Below are 14,386 nucleotides of genomic sequence, written 5' to 3' on the forward strand. Positions count from 1 at the left end.
TGCTAGGTAGTATTTTAGCTGTGCCTGCGCACAACACTGGTCCAGGGTTGTGGGTATCTACTGGGTTCCTCAGAGGCAGAGAGGGTCCCCAAGGTGACCTAATTTCCCTGGGAGCTAAAGTAGGTGATTGAATGGAATGAGGGTAGGAACTGACTCCCTCTTTTTTCTTTCCCTTTCTTTTTTTCTCTTTCTTTTCTTTTTTCTTTCTTTCTTTTTTTTTACACTTTATTTCCCCCCATTTTTTTGTAACTAAAATCAATGAGTCTCTTAAAGACGCTTTTCCAACTGTCCTGTGCAGCCAGGGTCCTGTGCCTGGCCCTTTACTCCTCTTCTTCCTCTTCCTCCTCCTCTTCCTCCTCGTCCTCCTCATCGGCCTTGTCAGCAGCTGTGGAAACGGAGGGCACCGCGTCTTCGGGGGCTGCAGTGGGAGCCTGGCTCTCATCTTTATGCTCTTTCTTCCACTTCATGCGCCGATTCTGGAACCAGATCTTGATCTGGCGCTCGGTGAGGCAGAGCGCGTGAGCGATCTCGATGCGGCGGCGCCGCGTCAGGTAGCGGTTGAAGTGGAATTCCTTCTCCAGCTCCAGCGTCTGGTAGCGCGTGTAGGTCTGGCGTCCCCGCTTCCTGTCCGGTCCTAGGAGCAGAAATTTGGACGTATAGATAGACAAAACAGATAAGCAGACTAGAATGTGGACAGAAGAGTGCTTTAGTCAGGCCAGCAGCCCAAGAGCCTGCACCTTCCACCTTGCCCAAATCCAGGTGCAACCCTCGCCACCCTCAATTGAGCTGGGGGAGGGAAATTGTGAGCGGAAGGCCCCAGGGCCAGACAAGCAAGAACGTCTGTGAGAAGCCTTAGGGCAGAATTCCAACTTTACAACTGGCCTTTCCAGCCGGCTACGTTTCCACAATGTCCTGCTTCCCCCTGACAAAGGGAAATTGTAAATATAGAGTGTGGCAAGTGGGGGACTCTGCGCTTTTGCCATTCAAAGGCGAGCCTGGCCGCTCCCCAGCCTTGCTAGTGGGCGACCCTCCTCAGCAGCCCCATCCACAAGACCTTCCTGTGACTTTCCCACCCTCTGTCCCATTGGCTTCAGCCCCGTTCTGGAAATGGCCTCTGGTACAGGGGTGGGTGAGGGATCCCGGAGATCTCAATTCTCCTTGCCTTTGAGAAAGAAAGCCAGGCCGAAAGAAGGGGAGGAGGGGAGAGAGAGCTGGAGTCAAGAAAGAGATAGAGGACAGAAAAGAGGGGGATAGAAAGAAAGACTGAGGAAGAGAAAAAGAGAGGGAAGGGGAGAGGGGGAGAAAGAGAGAGAGAATATGAGAATGAGAATAGCGGAGAAACTTATTGTAAAAATTCCAAGGCAAATGGAGTTAAATAAATTTACGAGGATCGAACCCATTAATTGGGCCATAAAAAGTTTTATGAGCCTCATTTACATACAATGCTACGGGTCTCTCCACGCTATGGCGCCTCAGCTCTAATTAAAACCAGAAAGGCAGCGCCACCGGGACTTGCGGGGCCGCCGGCTGGAAGCCGCCGGGCTGGGCTCTCTCAGCCCCCCGCGCCCTGCTCCCGCCCCTCCGCTCCTCCCGCTCGCCGACCCCGCCGGCCACTGAGCCTACCTGAACTGCGCATCCAGGGATAGATGCGGAAACTGGCCTCGGCCGGGCCGTGCAGCACGCCCTCGTCCGCCTTGTCGCAGGCGCCTTTGGCGAGGTCACTGCAGAGCCCGGGGATGTTTTGGTCGTAGGAGGCGCAGGGCAGGTTGTAGGCGTCGGCTCCCAGGCCATAGCCGGACGCGAAGGGGCTCTGATAGAGGGGGCTGTTGACATTGTATAAGCCCGGCACAGTGGAGGCGAAGGCGCCGGCGCCCGGCCCGTAGCCGCTTCTCTGCGAGTTGGGTGCAAAGGAGCAAGAAGTCGGCTCGGCATTTTGGAAGAGAGAAGCCCCCGCCGTATATTTGCTAAAAAGCGCGTTCACATAATACGAAGAACTCATAATTTTGACCTGTGATTTGTTGTCCGGCAGCTTTCAGTGTCGGTTTTACGAGGTAGCGTGATATATGATAACATTACACCCCCAGATTTACACCAAACCCCATTTTCTTTTGGACGGAGCTCGCCGCGGCACGTGACCGCCCACATGACCGCCTCCGCCAATCTCAGCAGCCCTCACAGGTGGTCCCGCGCCACGGGCCGGCAGCCGCCTAGAATGGAAGGGGAAGAGGCTCACAGACGCGGCCTGCCTGCACCGGGCTGGCCCAGGGCGCCCGACGCAATCAGACCCCTAGGCTGCCCCAGAGCCCCATCCCAGCCGCCGAAGCCTGGAGGCAGAGATCGCCCCCCACCACCTCATACCTATTCCTGAACCCCAGATCCACTGTGTGGATTCCCCCTGTTCGGGCCCTCTCTGAGGGTCCAAAACCCAGGGTCTCTGTAACCTGTCCGCCCAAAGATGGTCTAGAGAGGGAGATCCACTCTTTGCCCACCTCTCTCTATAAGCAGGGAACCTTTAAGACCTGATTTGATGCTCCAGCGCCAACACCGCAGGCGCGGTGTCTCCTCTAGCCGAACGGAGAGACCGCTGCCACAAACTGGAACCATGTGGTTCGAATAAAGTCAATGTCTCTCAGCTTCCTTTCTTTAATCGGCGGCGCACTGTTTATCTGCCCTAAAGGAAGCAGTGAAATATTTATCTATTAATGAGCCTCATTTGCCAACAGATTTACTAACATGGGATTCCCTTTTCTCCTCCCGGACACTGCGGCCCTGGCAGTCTCTCTGCATTTGCTCCTGGGCACCTGGCTGGCTGGCAGCAACTCCAGAGATAGCTCAACACCCGCTTTGTCCTAGCCACAACCCCTAGTTACCCCCTGAGTGACAAAAAACTGGGGCATCCTCATTCAGTTTGGGAGAAATTCGGCTCCACAATTTTTAAAACACATCCGTCATACATTCCTGGCGGCTCTCAGTCAAGCAAGCCCTGGCCTCCCACCGGTAACAGTTTTAGAGCTGGGTTAGAGAGAGGAGAGGTAATCTCAGGACCTGGGTGCTGTAGCTCACTGTGGAGCCCCAGTTCTTTAGGAGACAATAAAAGCGAATAAGGGAGCCCTTTCTAGGGGCCACCCAGATCCCGCGGCTTCACCTTTCTAAGCACTGTGTGCTTGCTAAGCTCAGTCTCATTCTCTCCCAAATAGTAGCCCACCCTGGGGGCTTACCTTGATGGGCTTCAGACCCCCTCCCCCTGCAATGATAGGTCGGGGGAAGGCTCTGCTGCCCAACGCTCTCTGGAGGATATTTGGGTGAACCCTTTCCCTAAACGCCTCATAAACTGCCCAGGCCATGCTGGAAGACTGGCGACCTTTTACTGCTCAGCTCGATTGCACATCATAAACCCGACTTCACAATGCAATTGCCCCGGAAATTCTCCTCTAAATTATAGAGTTTGGTTCCTGGTGCACAAAGCACTTTCTTATCACTTTCAGTGGGTCCAGGCTGCCTCCACCTACCCCACCCCCGTTTACCGCATCCTCTCAGGGGGTCTTGGAAGCACAAAAGACAGAAGGATGTTCAAATCCCGCTGGAACGAACTCCAGCTCCTACCTAGTAAAGGGCTCAGGCTTTGGTGGGGAGGAGGGCAGGTGGGAGCTGGGCTGTCTCCCCTGGAGCATAAGGACCCTAAGGCGGCAATATCCGGGATCCACTTTATGGTGGATCAGGATGGGAAACAGAAGAGCTGAAACAGGAAGGGGGTAGAAATCGAAATAACAGCGTCTTCTAGGAGAGAAATAAAATTCTAAAATAGCTAAAAGAAGATGAAGCAAACCAAAAGAAGGCTGGGAGATCAAAGAGGCGAAATTAGACTGCTTTAGACCAATAAATTGTTCCTGGGGTGACACAGAAGGGCGCACAGTGAAAGGCCAGGCAGGCCGAGGCAACCGGTCTGTCTAGACTCAGGAGACTGGAGCAGTCCAAAGGCACGTGTCTAAAGTGGAACTTCTCTTTAGAAGGAGACCTGACAACCAGAGTTCGGAGTTGGGTTGAACAGGAAAAACAGGACACTAACACACCTAGGAAGGTCATCTGAATTTGGTCTGAAAGGACTAAGAGGGAACGCAAGAGACTCTGTGCTAGTTTGCCAAGGCCAAATAGGTCCCAAATTCTGCTGCTTTCAAGGCCTTGGCACTTCTGGGCCCAAGTCTTCCCTCTGAGCGGAATCCAAGACTCACCAAAAAACTTCACTTCGTTTCTGTGTCTCTTTTCCCTGGGCAGACTTTGAACAAAATCAGACTCTCAACAAGGCCTATTTAATTATATGTTTTCTGGCCGTTGGCTCCCTACTTATTTAATGGAAATGTATCTGTTATGTGTGAAAATATTCACACACTATTTAGCCCAGGCCCTGGAGAAGATGCCGTATAAGCCAGTTTTTAATCTATCTAAATATTTCCCAACGCTTTCCCAGAACTAGCTTTCAAACCTACTGCCAGAGTGTGTTTCCCCCGTTTCCTGTGGCCAGATAGTCCTCGAGGTTGAAATCTAGGTTTAGAATGTAAACCCCAGACCTTTGCAGCAAAACGGGGCCTTCAGGAGAGTCGAGTGGTGCTGAGTTTGGGGGACTTTGAACCTTTCTAGTCTCCTCCCCTGAGAAGATGGTGGGCTTCAGCTATTGGGCTTGGAGACTGTGTCCCGGACTTGGTGAAAGGCGCCTGACTTGGATGCGGCCACCAATTCCTCCCCGAAGCGAATAAATAAGCCCAGTTCCTTGCCGGGTCTTGTCCGGGCGAAGACAGCGACCGGCTGTGAAAAACCTCTCAGCAGCGAAGACCAGAGAGCAGCCTGCCCCGCCGCCAGTCGGCCAAGGGCAAGGGAGGCTGCTGGCCTAGGCAGTTCACCAGGCCTCTGAGCCCCTGGAGGCCTGCACCTACCTGGGGTTCTCTGTGATCCGTGGAGGGAAGCGGCTGCTGCCAACCAGTGACTTCCATTGTTAGAAAATTGGAGCTTTCTATTTGTGTCCACTGCTCAGCAGTAACATAAATAGAGATTTCTCAGGATTAGGATAGGTATCTCTTGGTGCTCTCTCCAAGAAGCTATAAAACCCTTCCTACAATCAGATGCTGTGAAGTAGCGTGAATTACATACGGAAATATAACAAGGATATGTGCCTGTAATACTCACGTGTGTGCAGGAAGATTTTTTTAAAAAGGGAGTAAGAGAGAGAAAGAGAGGGAGACCCAGGAGAGATGTCAGCCAGGATCGAGTCCCTGGTTTTACAGCGTGTTCAGCACGGAGATGCGAGTCATAAACATTTTGTGGGCTTGGCCGAGACTATTACGACCCAAATAAATGCACTGCACAGTCTCTATTCACGGCGCTTCGAAGGGTTAGTTTTCTGTTTGCTCTTGTGTTTTCTTTCCGAAACCATCCTACCCCAGAATCTGATCCTCACACACTGGCCGCCTTGCTCTGAAGCTGGGGACATCTCGCATTAAAAGTAGCCTGGGAATGAATGGTGATTTTTTTTTTTTCTTCTCTTCAACCGGCGACGCCAGAGTAGCCTTGGCCTTTCAATGCCAAAGAAATACCACGGCCTAAGAAGCAAGAACGACTTCAACCATATGAATGCGTTCTGAAGCTAGAGTGTTATTGTACTTATTTAAACGTATGGATCATTTATTTTCGAACAACCTAACAGTTCCTAGACTATGCCCCAAGTTACCCCAGCGTGGCCAAGTTGCCCGAAGATCTACACAAGACAGCCACCAAGTATGAGTTTATAACCAATTTTCAGCCGCCTAATTTTAAGGTCAGGTATTCAAACCGACCAAGTCCCCCGACGTCGTTCTCTCTCTCTCTCTCTCTCTCTCTCTCTCTCTCTCTCTCTCTCTCCCTCTCTCTCTCCCCATACTGGTGGTGGCTAGCTAGGCCTGGTACCCCCCGCCCGACCCTGAACCAGGTTTGGGGACCTCACGGGTCGGCGGAACCCGTGGCCACAGGGTGCGCTCTCTGTGGGTTCATCTGGTCCTGGGGCCGTAGGTGTTCATTCCCTTGCTCTTCGATCGTGAACGACCCGTCCCCCGTGCGCCTCGCTGTCCCTAGATCTCTGCTGGGATGAGGACTGTGACCCTGAAATGGAACTGGTGTTCTCAGCCACAGCCCCGCACCTTCGGCATCGCTGCTGCCACGCAAAACAGCGGCCTCGGAATGGGGCCGGGGAGGAGCGAGCGCCGAAGGTCAGGCAAGCCCCGGCGCATGCTGTGTCCCCTGGAGGCTTTCAGGCTGGCATGAGCAGCAGGGAAAATATACGACTGCTGCTCACACAAATCCCATTCCAGAACGGCTCGCTTCAAGTCGACATTTTAGGAGCTTCCTAGGTCTCGGCGGCCGGAGATGGCGGCGAGAAAGCCTCTTGCGTGGAGCCACACTGCCATCTCCTGGACTTTTCTTGGCACTGCAGCCGCAGCTGCTCTGGCCCGCGTGAACTTCGGCAACGCCTGTGACCCCACCAGCGTTCCACTCCCATGGGCGGAGCGAGGGCCCTGTCCCTGGGGAATCCTTGGGGAGCCAGGAACCTACGCTGCCGAGGGGGTAATACCCATAAAAGAGGGCTGTTTCCGCAGTCTCTTTATCGGAGGCAGACAGAGCAAACAAATGAAAGGGTTTTGGTGGGATACCCTAATTGGAGCTGGACAGTTGTAAACTCATTAAGAGCCGAATTCCAGACAGTTTGCAGACCTTCCTTTATGGCACACCCTTACTGCATAAGCTTTGAAGTCCTTTCTGTCTGCAACAACAGAGGGCGTGCCAACCTGGCGGCGCATTGGGGGTGGGGGCTAAGGAGAAGCCCCATCCACCCTCACCCTGGTCCCCCTTTCCCGGCTTAGAAGACAGTCAACATTGCAGAGAGATGGGGGTGCGAAGGGAAAGAATTGGGGGGTGTGAGGCGAGGCAGAATCCTCTGGCTACATCTGGAAGGCGCTTGGGCCTCCGAAGGCAGTCGTTCCCCCTACGCAGCCCTTTACACCCCATAAAGGGTAACAGCCCTCATTTTCTTTTATGGTGCTTCGGGGCTTGTCGGTTGCTAAGGCCTGCTTCTGTGGGGACTCCGGAGGTGGCTTAGCAGTGTAGGATACTGAGCCCCTACCCCCAACCCACCTCCGGCCAGGTTGGCAGGACCCAGTGGGGCACAAGGGTATGGCTTTTCTGAAAAACCCTGTTTGAAGCAGCAGCCTCGTTGCCGAGGACATGTGGCTCCTGCCTGCCTCCTGAGAGTCTTCTCGCTCCGCTCCTTGACTTCCAGCCCTCAACTCGACCACCCTACTTCCAAAGGCTTCAGTCCTTTTTTTGTGAGTCCAGGGTTGGGGAATATTTTTGGAGGCAGCCAAAATGAAAGGGTGGACTTTCCACCGCTGCTGCCCAGCGAGGCCCAGCTTTCTGATGCTTCTCTGGTCGCCTGGCAAATAGATCCGAGTCTATTTGCTCCGCCGCTGGGCTTCCCAGCTTTCCGCCTCTGCTTCCTAGCTACCAGCAACCATCTGAGTCGGGAGTGCTTAGGCCTGGCCCAACTACCGCTGGTTCCAGTGAGAGAGACCGAATTAGGGCTTTATCAGTCTCACCTCAGCCCTCCCCCGAAAATATACCTAGAAAAAGAAGGTGCAAAGAGCAGAGCCGCACAACGTAAAAGAATCAATATATTTTATTTGGCAAAAGTTAAATATCTCGACACAACAATTTGGTCAGTAGGCCTTGAGGTAACTATTGCAAAATATACAGTGTATGTTCAATCCGATGGGAACCCCAAATTCACCAAGGATACAAATCTACAGTAGCCCAAGAGCAGTTTCATGGTGTATAATTTATTATCAATAAAATTAACTCCATTACAACAAGCACTCACTTTCTCCCAATTAAAATTAAGCGTAAACCCATAGGTAGTAACCCTCTGCACACACGTATAGCTCCGAATTTCCTCACTTTTCCTCTGGTGCAAAAACAATATTCAAGCTTTCTGATTATGAATATTTCTTTAATATGGAGATTCTATATACATTGGACAAAACTGGAGTCTAGAACGTAAAGATGAAGAAACCCACATTTCAAAAGTAGATACATCATGAATCTATGCATCCCGGAGAACTCTCTCCCTTTTCTTTCCAAATCTGATTTCACTGGGAAATCCTTACAGCTAGTTTACAATCAATCGTAGGTTAACAGTCTAGTTACACAGAAGACGTATTCCACTACAGAGCTATACTCTATGCCACAGCTTCTCTCCCCCCATAAACAACCTGAGTTCAAATTGAATTCTAGCTTCCACAATCACAATGGGTACTTCACCCAGCACAGAAGTTTGAGTCACAAAACATAATTACCACAATAAAACACAGTGTTCAAGTATTTTGGCAGAATGATCTGCCACACGAAGAGCAAATTAAATTAGCTACAGAGACTAGAAACTATACAGCCAGTCATCAACAGTTGTGCATTATATAAAAAGGTAGTTTTCTTTCCGTTTGCTTAAAGTCAGAAGCAGGTAGATTTTTTTTAAATATATATATATACAAGCTAGCACATACAGCCAACAGCGCTAATGCCCTCCCTTGTGTGTGTGTGCCTTCTAAAAAAATGGAAAGCTTACAATACCCAGTGCCTCCTCCATTAAAGCCGCAGGCCTAGGAGCCAGCCTGAGCGCGGACTGCCAGTGGGGAGATGAGGCCTGGGATTTAGAGCTCCTTTGTGCGGGTGGTGCAGACTGGGTTTGGAGGAGAGGAGACAGAGGGAGACAGTCCTTTCTTTTTCTTTCTAGCTTGCTCTCTTTCTTTTTAAACGAGCCCCTAAAAGGCTCACTCGTCTTTTGCCCGGTCCTTGTTGATTTTCTTCATTTTCATCCTGCGGTTCTGGAACCAGATCTTGACCTGCCTTTCGGTGAGGTTGAGCAGCCGGGCCACCTCGTACCTGCGGTCCCTTGTGAGGTACATGTTGAACAGAAACTCCTTCTCCAGTTCCAGCGTCTGGTGTTTTGTGTAGGGGCATCGCTTCTTCCGAGTGGAGCGAGCATGTAGCCAGTTGGCAGCCGGGTTATCTGCGGAGGGAGAGAGACACTGGGTTTAGAAGGAGCATCCCGGTTGGGTCTGAAGGAGCCTCTTGGGGGTCTCTGGCCGAAGTGCAGGATGCCGCTGAATTGGTTAGAGAAAACATAATGAAGCCCTGGCAGACAGACCCACGGAGGGTCACTTACAACAGCGCCGAGAAAGTCTCAGCTCCCCCTCCCATCTCCACCCTCCTTTCTCCTCTCTTCTCCCGTCCCCTCTTCTTCTTCCCCCCACAGTCTGCATATTGTGAAAGGATGAAATTTGGAAACCATTTTTTTTTTTTTGCCAGCAAAGAAAAGAGCAGGCTGCCCTGAGTTCTTGTGGCAAGCTTAACCACCTCTCTTTCCCTCTCTCATTCCCTCTCTTTCTCTCTCTCTCCAACTGTCTTCCTTTCCCAGCTTCCTTGCAACTGTCCCACTCTTTATTTGACCTTCCCGGAAGGCGGTGGGAACTACGCGGAAGGCAGGATGCCCCAGGGCCTTTGATCACATCTCCACTTTATTTGAATAAATCTGGCAAAGGGACCCTCGTGGCTCTAAAGCCCGCATCCTCATCTTGGGCAGGATTTCCGCCGCCACCGGCCGAAAGCAAGAAATGGAGGGAATCAGAGGTCTCCCCAAACGTCCCGGGTCAGATTGCCCGGCTGACGTTGCTGCCACAGTTTGTGAACAATCAAGCCGCACAAAAGACTTCTCTGCGCTGCTTTCGAAGAACCGCCCAAAGTCTGTCTGTCCTAGGCCAGGGCAGCTTAGAAGAGGGGCGGCGGGTCTCCGCTCTACTCGCACGGCCGCCCCGCCCCCTCACTGCAGCAGCCTCCTCCCTTTCCCCTAGCCGGCCCGGGTGCTCCACACAGTTCTCTGGACTTGGGGCCCCTATCAGAGGTGTTCCAAACACCAACTTCTGGTTCTCGGGCCCTAGATCCAGAGGCACCCATCGAGGACGAAGGCAGGTTCGAGAGAAAGCTGACGCGCTGGTAGATCCTGGTGGCCTGCGTGGAGGCAGCGGCCGGTTTGCAGGAAGGAGACACTTACTGGGATCGATGGGGGGCTTGTCTCCGCCGCTCTCATTCTCGGCATTGTTTTCGGAGAAGGCGCCTTCGCTGGGTTGTTTTTCTCTATCAACTGGAGGAGAACCACAAGCATAGTCAGTCAGGGACAAAGTGTGAGTGTCAAGCGTGGGACAGTCACCCCTTCTGGCCGAGAGCGGTTCAGGTTTAATGCCATAAGGCCGGCTGGAGGGTAAGCCCGCGAAGGAGAGCGCACCGGGCGTGGGTTCCAGCCAGGAGCGCATATACCTGCCGTCCGGCGCCGCCGCCGCCACGGGCGCCTGGGGGTGCACGTAGGGGTGGTGGTGGTGGTGATACACCGCAGCAGGCACCGCATTGGCGCCCGCCGCGTGCACTGGGTTCCACGAGGCACCAAACACCGCCGCCTTGGACTGGAAGCTGCAAGGGCTGAAGTCAGGGTGTTCGGCCAGCGCTGCCGCCTGCCTTGGGGGTTGACCCAGGGTCCCTGGAGCGTAGCGTCCCGCACCCAGCTCGTCGGCAGCGTCGGCGCCCAGCAGGAAGGAGTCCACATAGTAGTTGCCCAGGGCCCCGGTGGTGGCCATTGCAGTAGCCCGCGCCTGGCCGGCCCAGCCCGACCCGCCGAAATTATGAAACTGCAGATTTCATGTAACAACTTGGTGGCACCAGGGGGGGGTGAAGTACAGTCACCTAATAAGTTGCCGGCGCCCGCGCCCCCATTGGCCACGCGCGTCACGTGTCCGCCCGGCAGAACAATAACGCGTAAATCACTCCGCACGCTATTAATGGCCCGGTGTTTTGCAGTCATAATTTTTATAGCAAAAGCCATATGTTTTTATGCAAAGGGATCGCGCAGCTCCACGATCTGGTTTGTTTTAATTGTGGCCAACGAAGATTAAAAGATCAAATCTGGCCTTGCCTCTGTACTCTCCCTTGCCACCCCCACCCCAACACACACACATACCAGACACACACACACTTCTTAAGCGGACTATTTTATATCACAATTAATCACGCCATCAGGAAGGCGCGGGTCCCGCGTGTGAGCACGGCCAGCAGAGCCCCTCACATAAAATTAGACAATAATTGAAGCCATAAAAAAGCAGCCAAATCGCATTCTCACTCCACTGTATTTAAATCTATATTTATGATATTTCATAAGGAGTTATTGTTTCGGAAGCCACACAGGCTGGTGGAAAGTCAGGAGCGACCAACAGATTCGTTTGCCTCGCTGCGGCTCCCTGTAAAAATTTATGAGGACTTGGAAAGGTTAAATTAGACTGTTGTGTTTGGTTGGTGAATACCCTGTAAATAATCCTTGCAGTCCTCAGAGATGTGAGCCCCCCGCCCGCGCGCGCCCCCAGGGCCGGCCTCGAAAAGTCAAATACAAGGCTCTCTCCACCTCAAACAGAGTGACCACCGCCCCTGTCGCGACGCACCGTCGATGATACAACCACCTAAAATGGGCTACCGACCCTAGTCAGACTGGAAAGCCAGCCAGGCGCTTGCACATCGGCCAGATCACCCTTGCTCCACAGGGAAGGCCCACAGAGCAACCGCCAAGGAGAGAACTGCCAGCAACCCTCAAGGGTTTGTGTCACAAACGCCCTGATTGTGTCACAAGCGCCCTGGCCCACATCTTTGAGCACAAACTGCCCAGCGAATTTTATTCCTTAGCCAGCGGGTTCTAAGCTCCATCATCTGTATGCCTAGTCCCTCTCCCCAGACTGGAGATGGGGAAAATCGCCAGTCAACATCAAGAGGTGTTTGTCTTGCTGAGGGGTCACCTCGCCTAAAAGAGTGGCCATTTCTGGGCCCTGTATGAACCGCTCTGGTATCCTTCCCTCCTCTGTTTTTTCTTCCTATTCCTCTATCACCCCACTTTCCTTCCCTCCCATTCCCCTTTTCCTTCTTTTGTTACTCCCCTCCCTCCCTTCACCCCTTTCTCCCTATCTCCAGCACCCCTGCCTTGGTTATCCTTGAAACAGAACAACAGAGATCCCATAGTCAAAACTAGCCGACTACCGCTCAAGTCCAGTGCTACAAATTAACCCGGGAGGAACACTGAACATTGACTTTAATCTCATCCTTTGGTCAAATGGAGGATGTTATTTTTCACCCCTTAGAATCTTTGGGAATGAGAGAAAAAAAAGTGAGAAGGCCACAGCCACTGTTGTTAATGGGAGGGGCGGTGGCCCCATCCCAGTCTGGAACACAAAGCAACAGCTCTTAGAAACTGTGTAATTAAATTCACGTGTGAATTCTGTGCCTTCCAAGAGTGTGTTTCTCATTACTTCACTATCCACAAAACTGCTGGCCCGAGATATTTCCATCTTTGTTTTTGCTTTCTTCCTCAGAAATAGTTCAAGGAAACACTTTCCAACACTCTGACAGATTCCTGTCTCAGGAGACAGAAATTCCCCCCAAATATTAGTCTCTCCACCAGAGAGGGGCTGGGAAGCTCCTGGGATCCATACCCCACTTGTTTGCTTGTCACAGAAAGAAGAAAGTGGTCAGCACCAGGAACTGGATGTGGCCTGTCATGACTGCCTCAGTCCCCTCCCCCTAATATTTTTCCTTTCCCTGCAAATTCCTCCAAGACACACACACCTCCAACACAACCCAAGGTGTTCTAAATATCCGGTAGTCCTCTGAGGTTCAGGTTCTCATTAAAGCAATAACCCAGGCGTATAAGAACTCTGCTCTTAACTGTAAATGGTAGAGTATTCCTGGCTGACTCTCTCATTTTTTTGTATTCAGAGAAGATATGTATCATCACCATCATCATTAATATCATTATTTATTAATTTAAAATACTTTTAAAACTTTAATCTCAAAATAGAAAAATTACAAAGAAGTAGGTAATGAGTATTAAGCAGCTGGTTACATGTGGCCCGAAGGGGAAAAAATTCATAAAAGATGTTGTCCTTGTGAGTCTAGAAACTTGATCCTAAAGTACACAGGTTTTTATTTCTGCTTTCTTTTGGATGTGTACCGAGTTGTATACACATCTAGAAATAATAAATGGATGCAATCACACAACACCTCATGCTCAACTGAGAATCTTCCAAAAACGTTGGTCTTTGAAATAAACCCAATACCCGGATGCAGAAAATGGCAGAGAAGAGTTGGAGGGAGCCTGGTGTACTGGTCACTCAGATAACAGGTTGTTGACTGAGCAAGGAAAACAATTCCCGGGCATTAGCCTGGGCCGGGAAGGGAAGCAGAGTTCTGCGGTTTAGGGCAGTGCCTATGTTGTTGGCGGTGGGGAGAGGGTGGTTTGCTTTCAGGTTTCTGTATTAAGAGTCGTTAGGCTGGTTTTCTTAGATTACAATTTAGTACCAGTACCCCAGTTTGTGCCCTCCCTGTTCTTGAATTTGGGATTGTTTTCACTCATTTAAAATATATTGGACCTGGGAAGGTCTCCCTTCCCAAACCCTCAGTTGCACAAGGCAGGACATTTTCTGAATCTAAAATGGCTAGCAAGCCAGCGAGCAGTCAAGCCTTGGACCCGGTGAGGCTCTCTCATCACGGTCAAAGCCCGAGTTAGGACCCGTAAAGCTGGCAGAGTCGCGTCAGAAGCTGCCTGCTGAAGCGTTCTCAGTAGTCGGGCGCCACAGAACCTAGGCAGGAATTCAGCCCTGATTCCAACTTCCGAACCAATGGAGCTGGCAAAGGGTTTCTTGCCCTCGATGTGGGCACACAAAGACGCCGCGGGTGCCCCCTCACCGGATCTCTCCGGCAGCCGCTAACGCAAGGCCGCCGCCATCCGGTCGTGATCGTAACCGAGGCCTTGTCTGCGCAGAGGCCCACCAGGCCAGAAAACACGGACCTGAACAGCTTCCCTTATGCACACCTTAGCACATTCAAAACTGTGTACCGAGGGGGGGGAAATGAAACCTCGAAGCTTTCTCTAAGCCAGCCCTTTACCCTCCGGAAGAACGATTTGGAATGGAAGCGGAGAGACAGATTTGGACAGAAAGATGGAAGATGCAAGAAAAAGAAAAAAAAAAAAAGGAAGGAGTAAGGGAAAGGGAAAAAAATAAAGAAAGAAGAAAGAAAAGAGGATAGAAAATACGTAAAAGAAACAGCGGCAACTGAGAGTAGAGGGCGCCCTTGCAGAGGAAGGGTAAGCAACAAGGCCAGGATACCAGCCCCGGGCTGTCCTGACTCTCCGGTCTCTGGCTGGGTCTCTACTGGCGAAGGACCTTTGCCTCTGCTCGTAGCGGGATTACAGTGCCGAGCATGTGTTCCAGCCCAGCCTTGCAGG

General features: G+C 51.8%; 2 protein-coding genes across 6 annotated transcripts; both read right to left on the reverse strand.

Annotated features, from left to right (window-relative positions):
* Positions 1 to 228: 228 nt before the first annotated feature.
* Positions 229 to 6,388, reverse strand: Hoxa7 (homeobox A7). Of its 4 annotated transcripts, none has more exons than XM_029478565.1 (4): positions 6,320 to 6,388; positions 2,520 to 2,671; positions 1,624 to 2,207; positions 229 to 634 (listed from the first exon to the last, which is right to left on the reverse strand). In XM_029478565.1, exons 3-4 carry the CDS (start codon positions 1,997 to 1,999, stop codon positions 321 to 323), a joined length of 690 nt encoding a protein of 229 aa, XP_029334425.1. In that variant the 5' UTR covers positions 2,000 to 2,207; positions 2,520 to 2,671; positions 6,320 to 6,388; the 3' UTR covers positions 229 to 320. The 4 variants fall into 4 exon arrangements, with proteins under 4 accessions (XP_029334425.1, XP_029334424.1, XP_029334422.1 ...); XM_029478564.1 differs by lacking the exon at positions 6,320 to 6,388 and adding an exon at positions 6,165 to 6,202; XM_029478562.1 differs by lacking the exon at positions 6,320 to 6,388 and adding an exon at positions 5,967 to 6,103.
* Positions 6,389 to 7,678: 1,290 nt separating this feature from the next.
* Positions 7,679 to 11,975, reverse strand: Hoxa9 (homeobox A9). 2 transcript variants are annotated; one of them, XM_021164339.2, is made up of 3 exons: positions 10,387 to 11,975; positions 10,124 to 10,213; positions 7,679 to 9,082 (listed from the first exon to the last, which is right to left on the reverse strand). In XM_021164339.2, exons 1-3 carry the CDS (start codon positions 10,943 to 10,945, stop codon positions 8,844 to 8,846), a joined length of 888 nt encoding a protein of 295 aa, XP_021019998.1. In that variant the 5' UTR covers positions 10,946 to 11,975; the 3' UTR covers positions 7,679 to 8,843. The 2 variants fall into 2 exon arrangements, with proteins under 2 accessions (XP_021019998.1, XP_021019999.1); XM_021164340.2 differs by having other exon boundaries at positions 7,680 to 9,082; positions 10,124 to 11,975.
* Between the last annotated feature and the right edge of the window lie 2,411 nt (positions 11,976 to 14,386).

The sequence above is a fragment of the Mus caroli genome, chromosome 6 (assembly GCF_900094665.2).
Source record: "Mus caroli chromosome 6, CAROLI_EIJ_v1.1, whole genome shotgun sequence".
Taxonomy (NCBI): domain Eukaryota; kingdom Metazoa; phylum Chordata; class Mammalia; order Rodentia; family Muridae; genus Mus; species Mus caroli.

Bases quoted from the DNA above. Each gene is read 5' to 3' on its own strand.
- Hoxa7 (XM_029478565.1), bottom strand. From the start codon at position 1,999: ATGAGTTCTTCGTATTATGTGAACGCGCTTTTTAGCAAATATACGGCG. The intron at 635-1,623 runs GTAGGCTCAGTG...TTCTGCTCCTAG, and splicing joins TCCCTGGATGCGCAGTTCAG to GACCGGACAGGAAGCGGGGA.
- Hoxa9 (XM_021164339.2), bottom strand. From the start codon at position 10,945: ATGGCTTTTGCTATAAAAATTATGACTGCAAAACACCGGGCCATTAAT. The intron at 10,214-10,386 runs GTATATGCGCTC...GTTCTCCTCCAG, and splicing joins GCGGCGGCGCCGGACGGCAG to TTGATAGAGAAAAACAACCC. The intron at 9,083-10,123 runs GTAAGTGTCTCC...CTCCCTCCGCAG, and splicing joins CAAGCCCCCCATCGATCCCA to ATAACCCGGCTGCCAACTGG.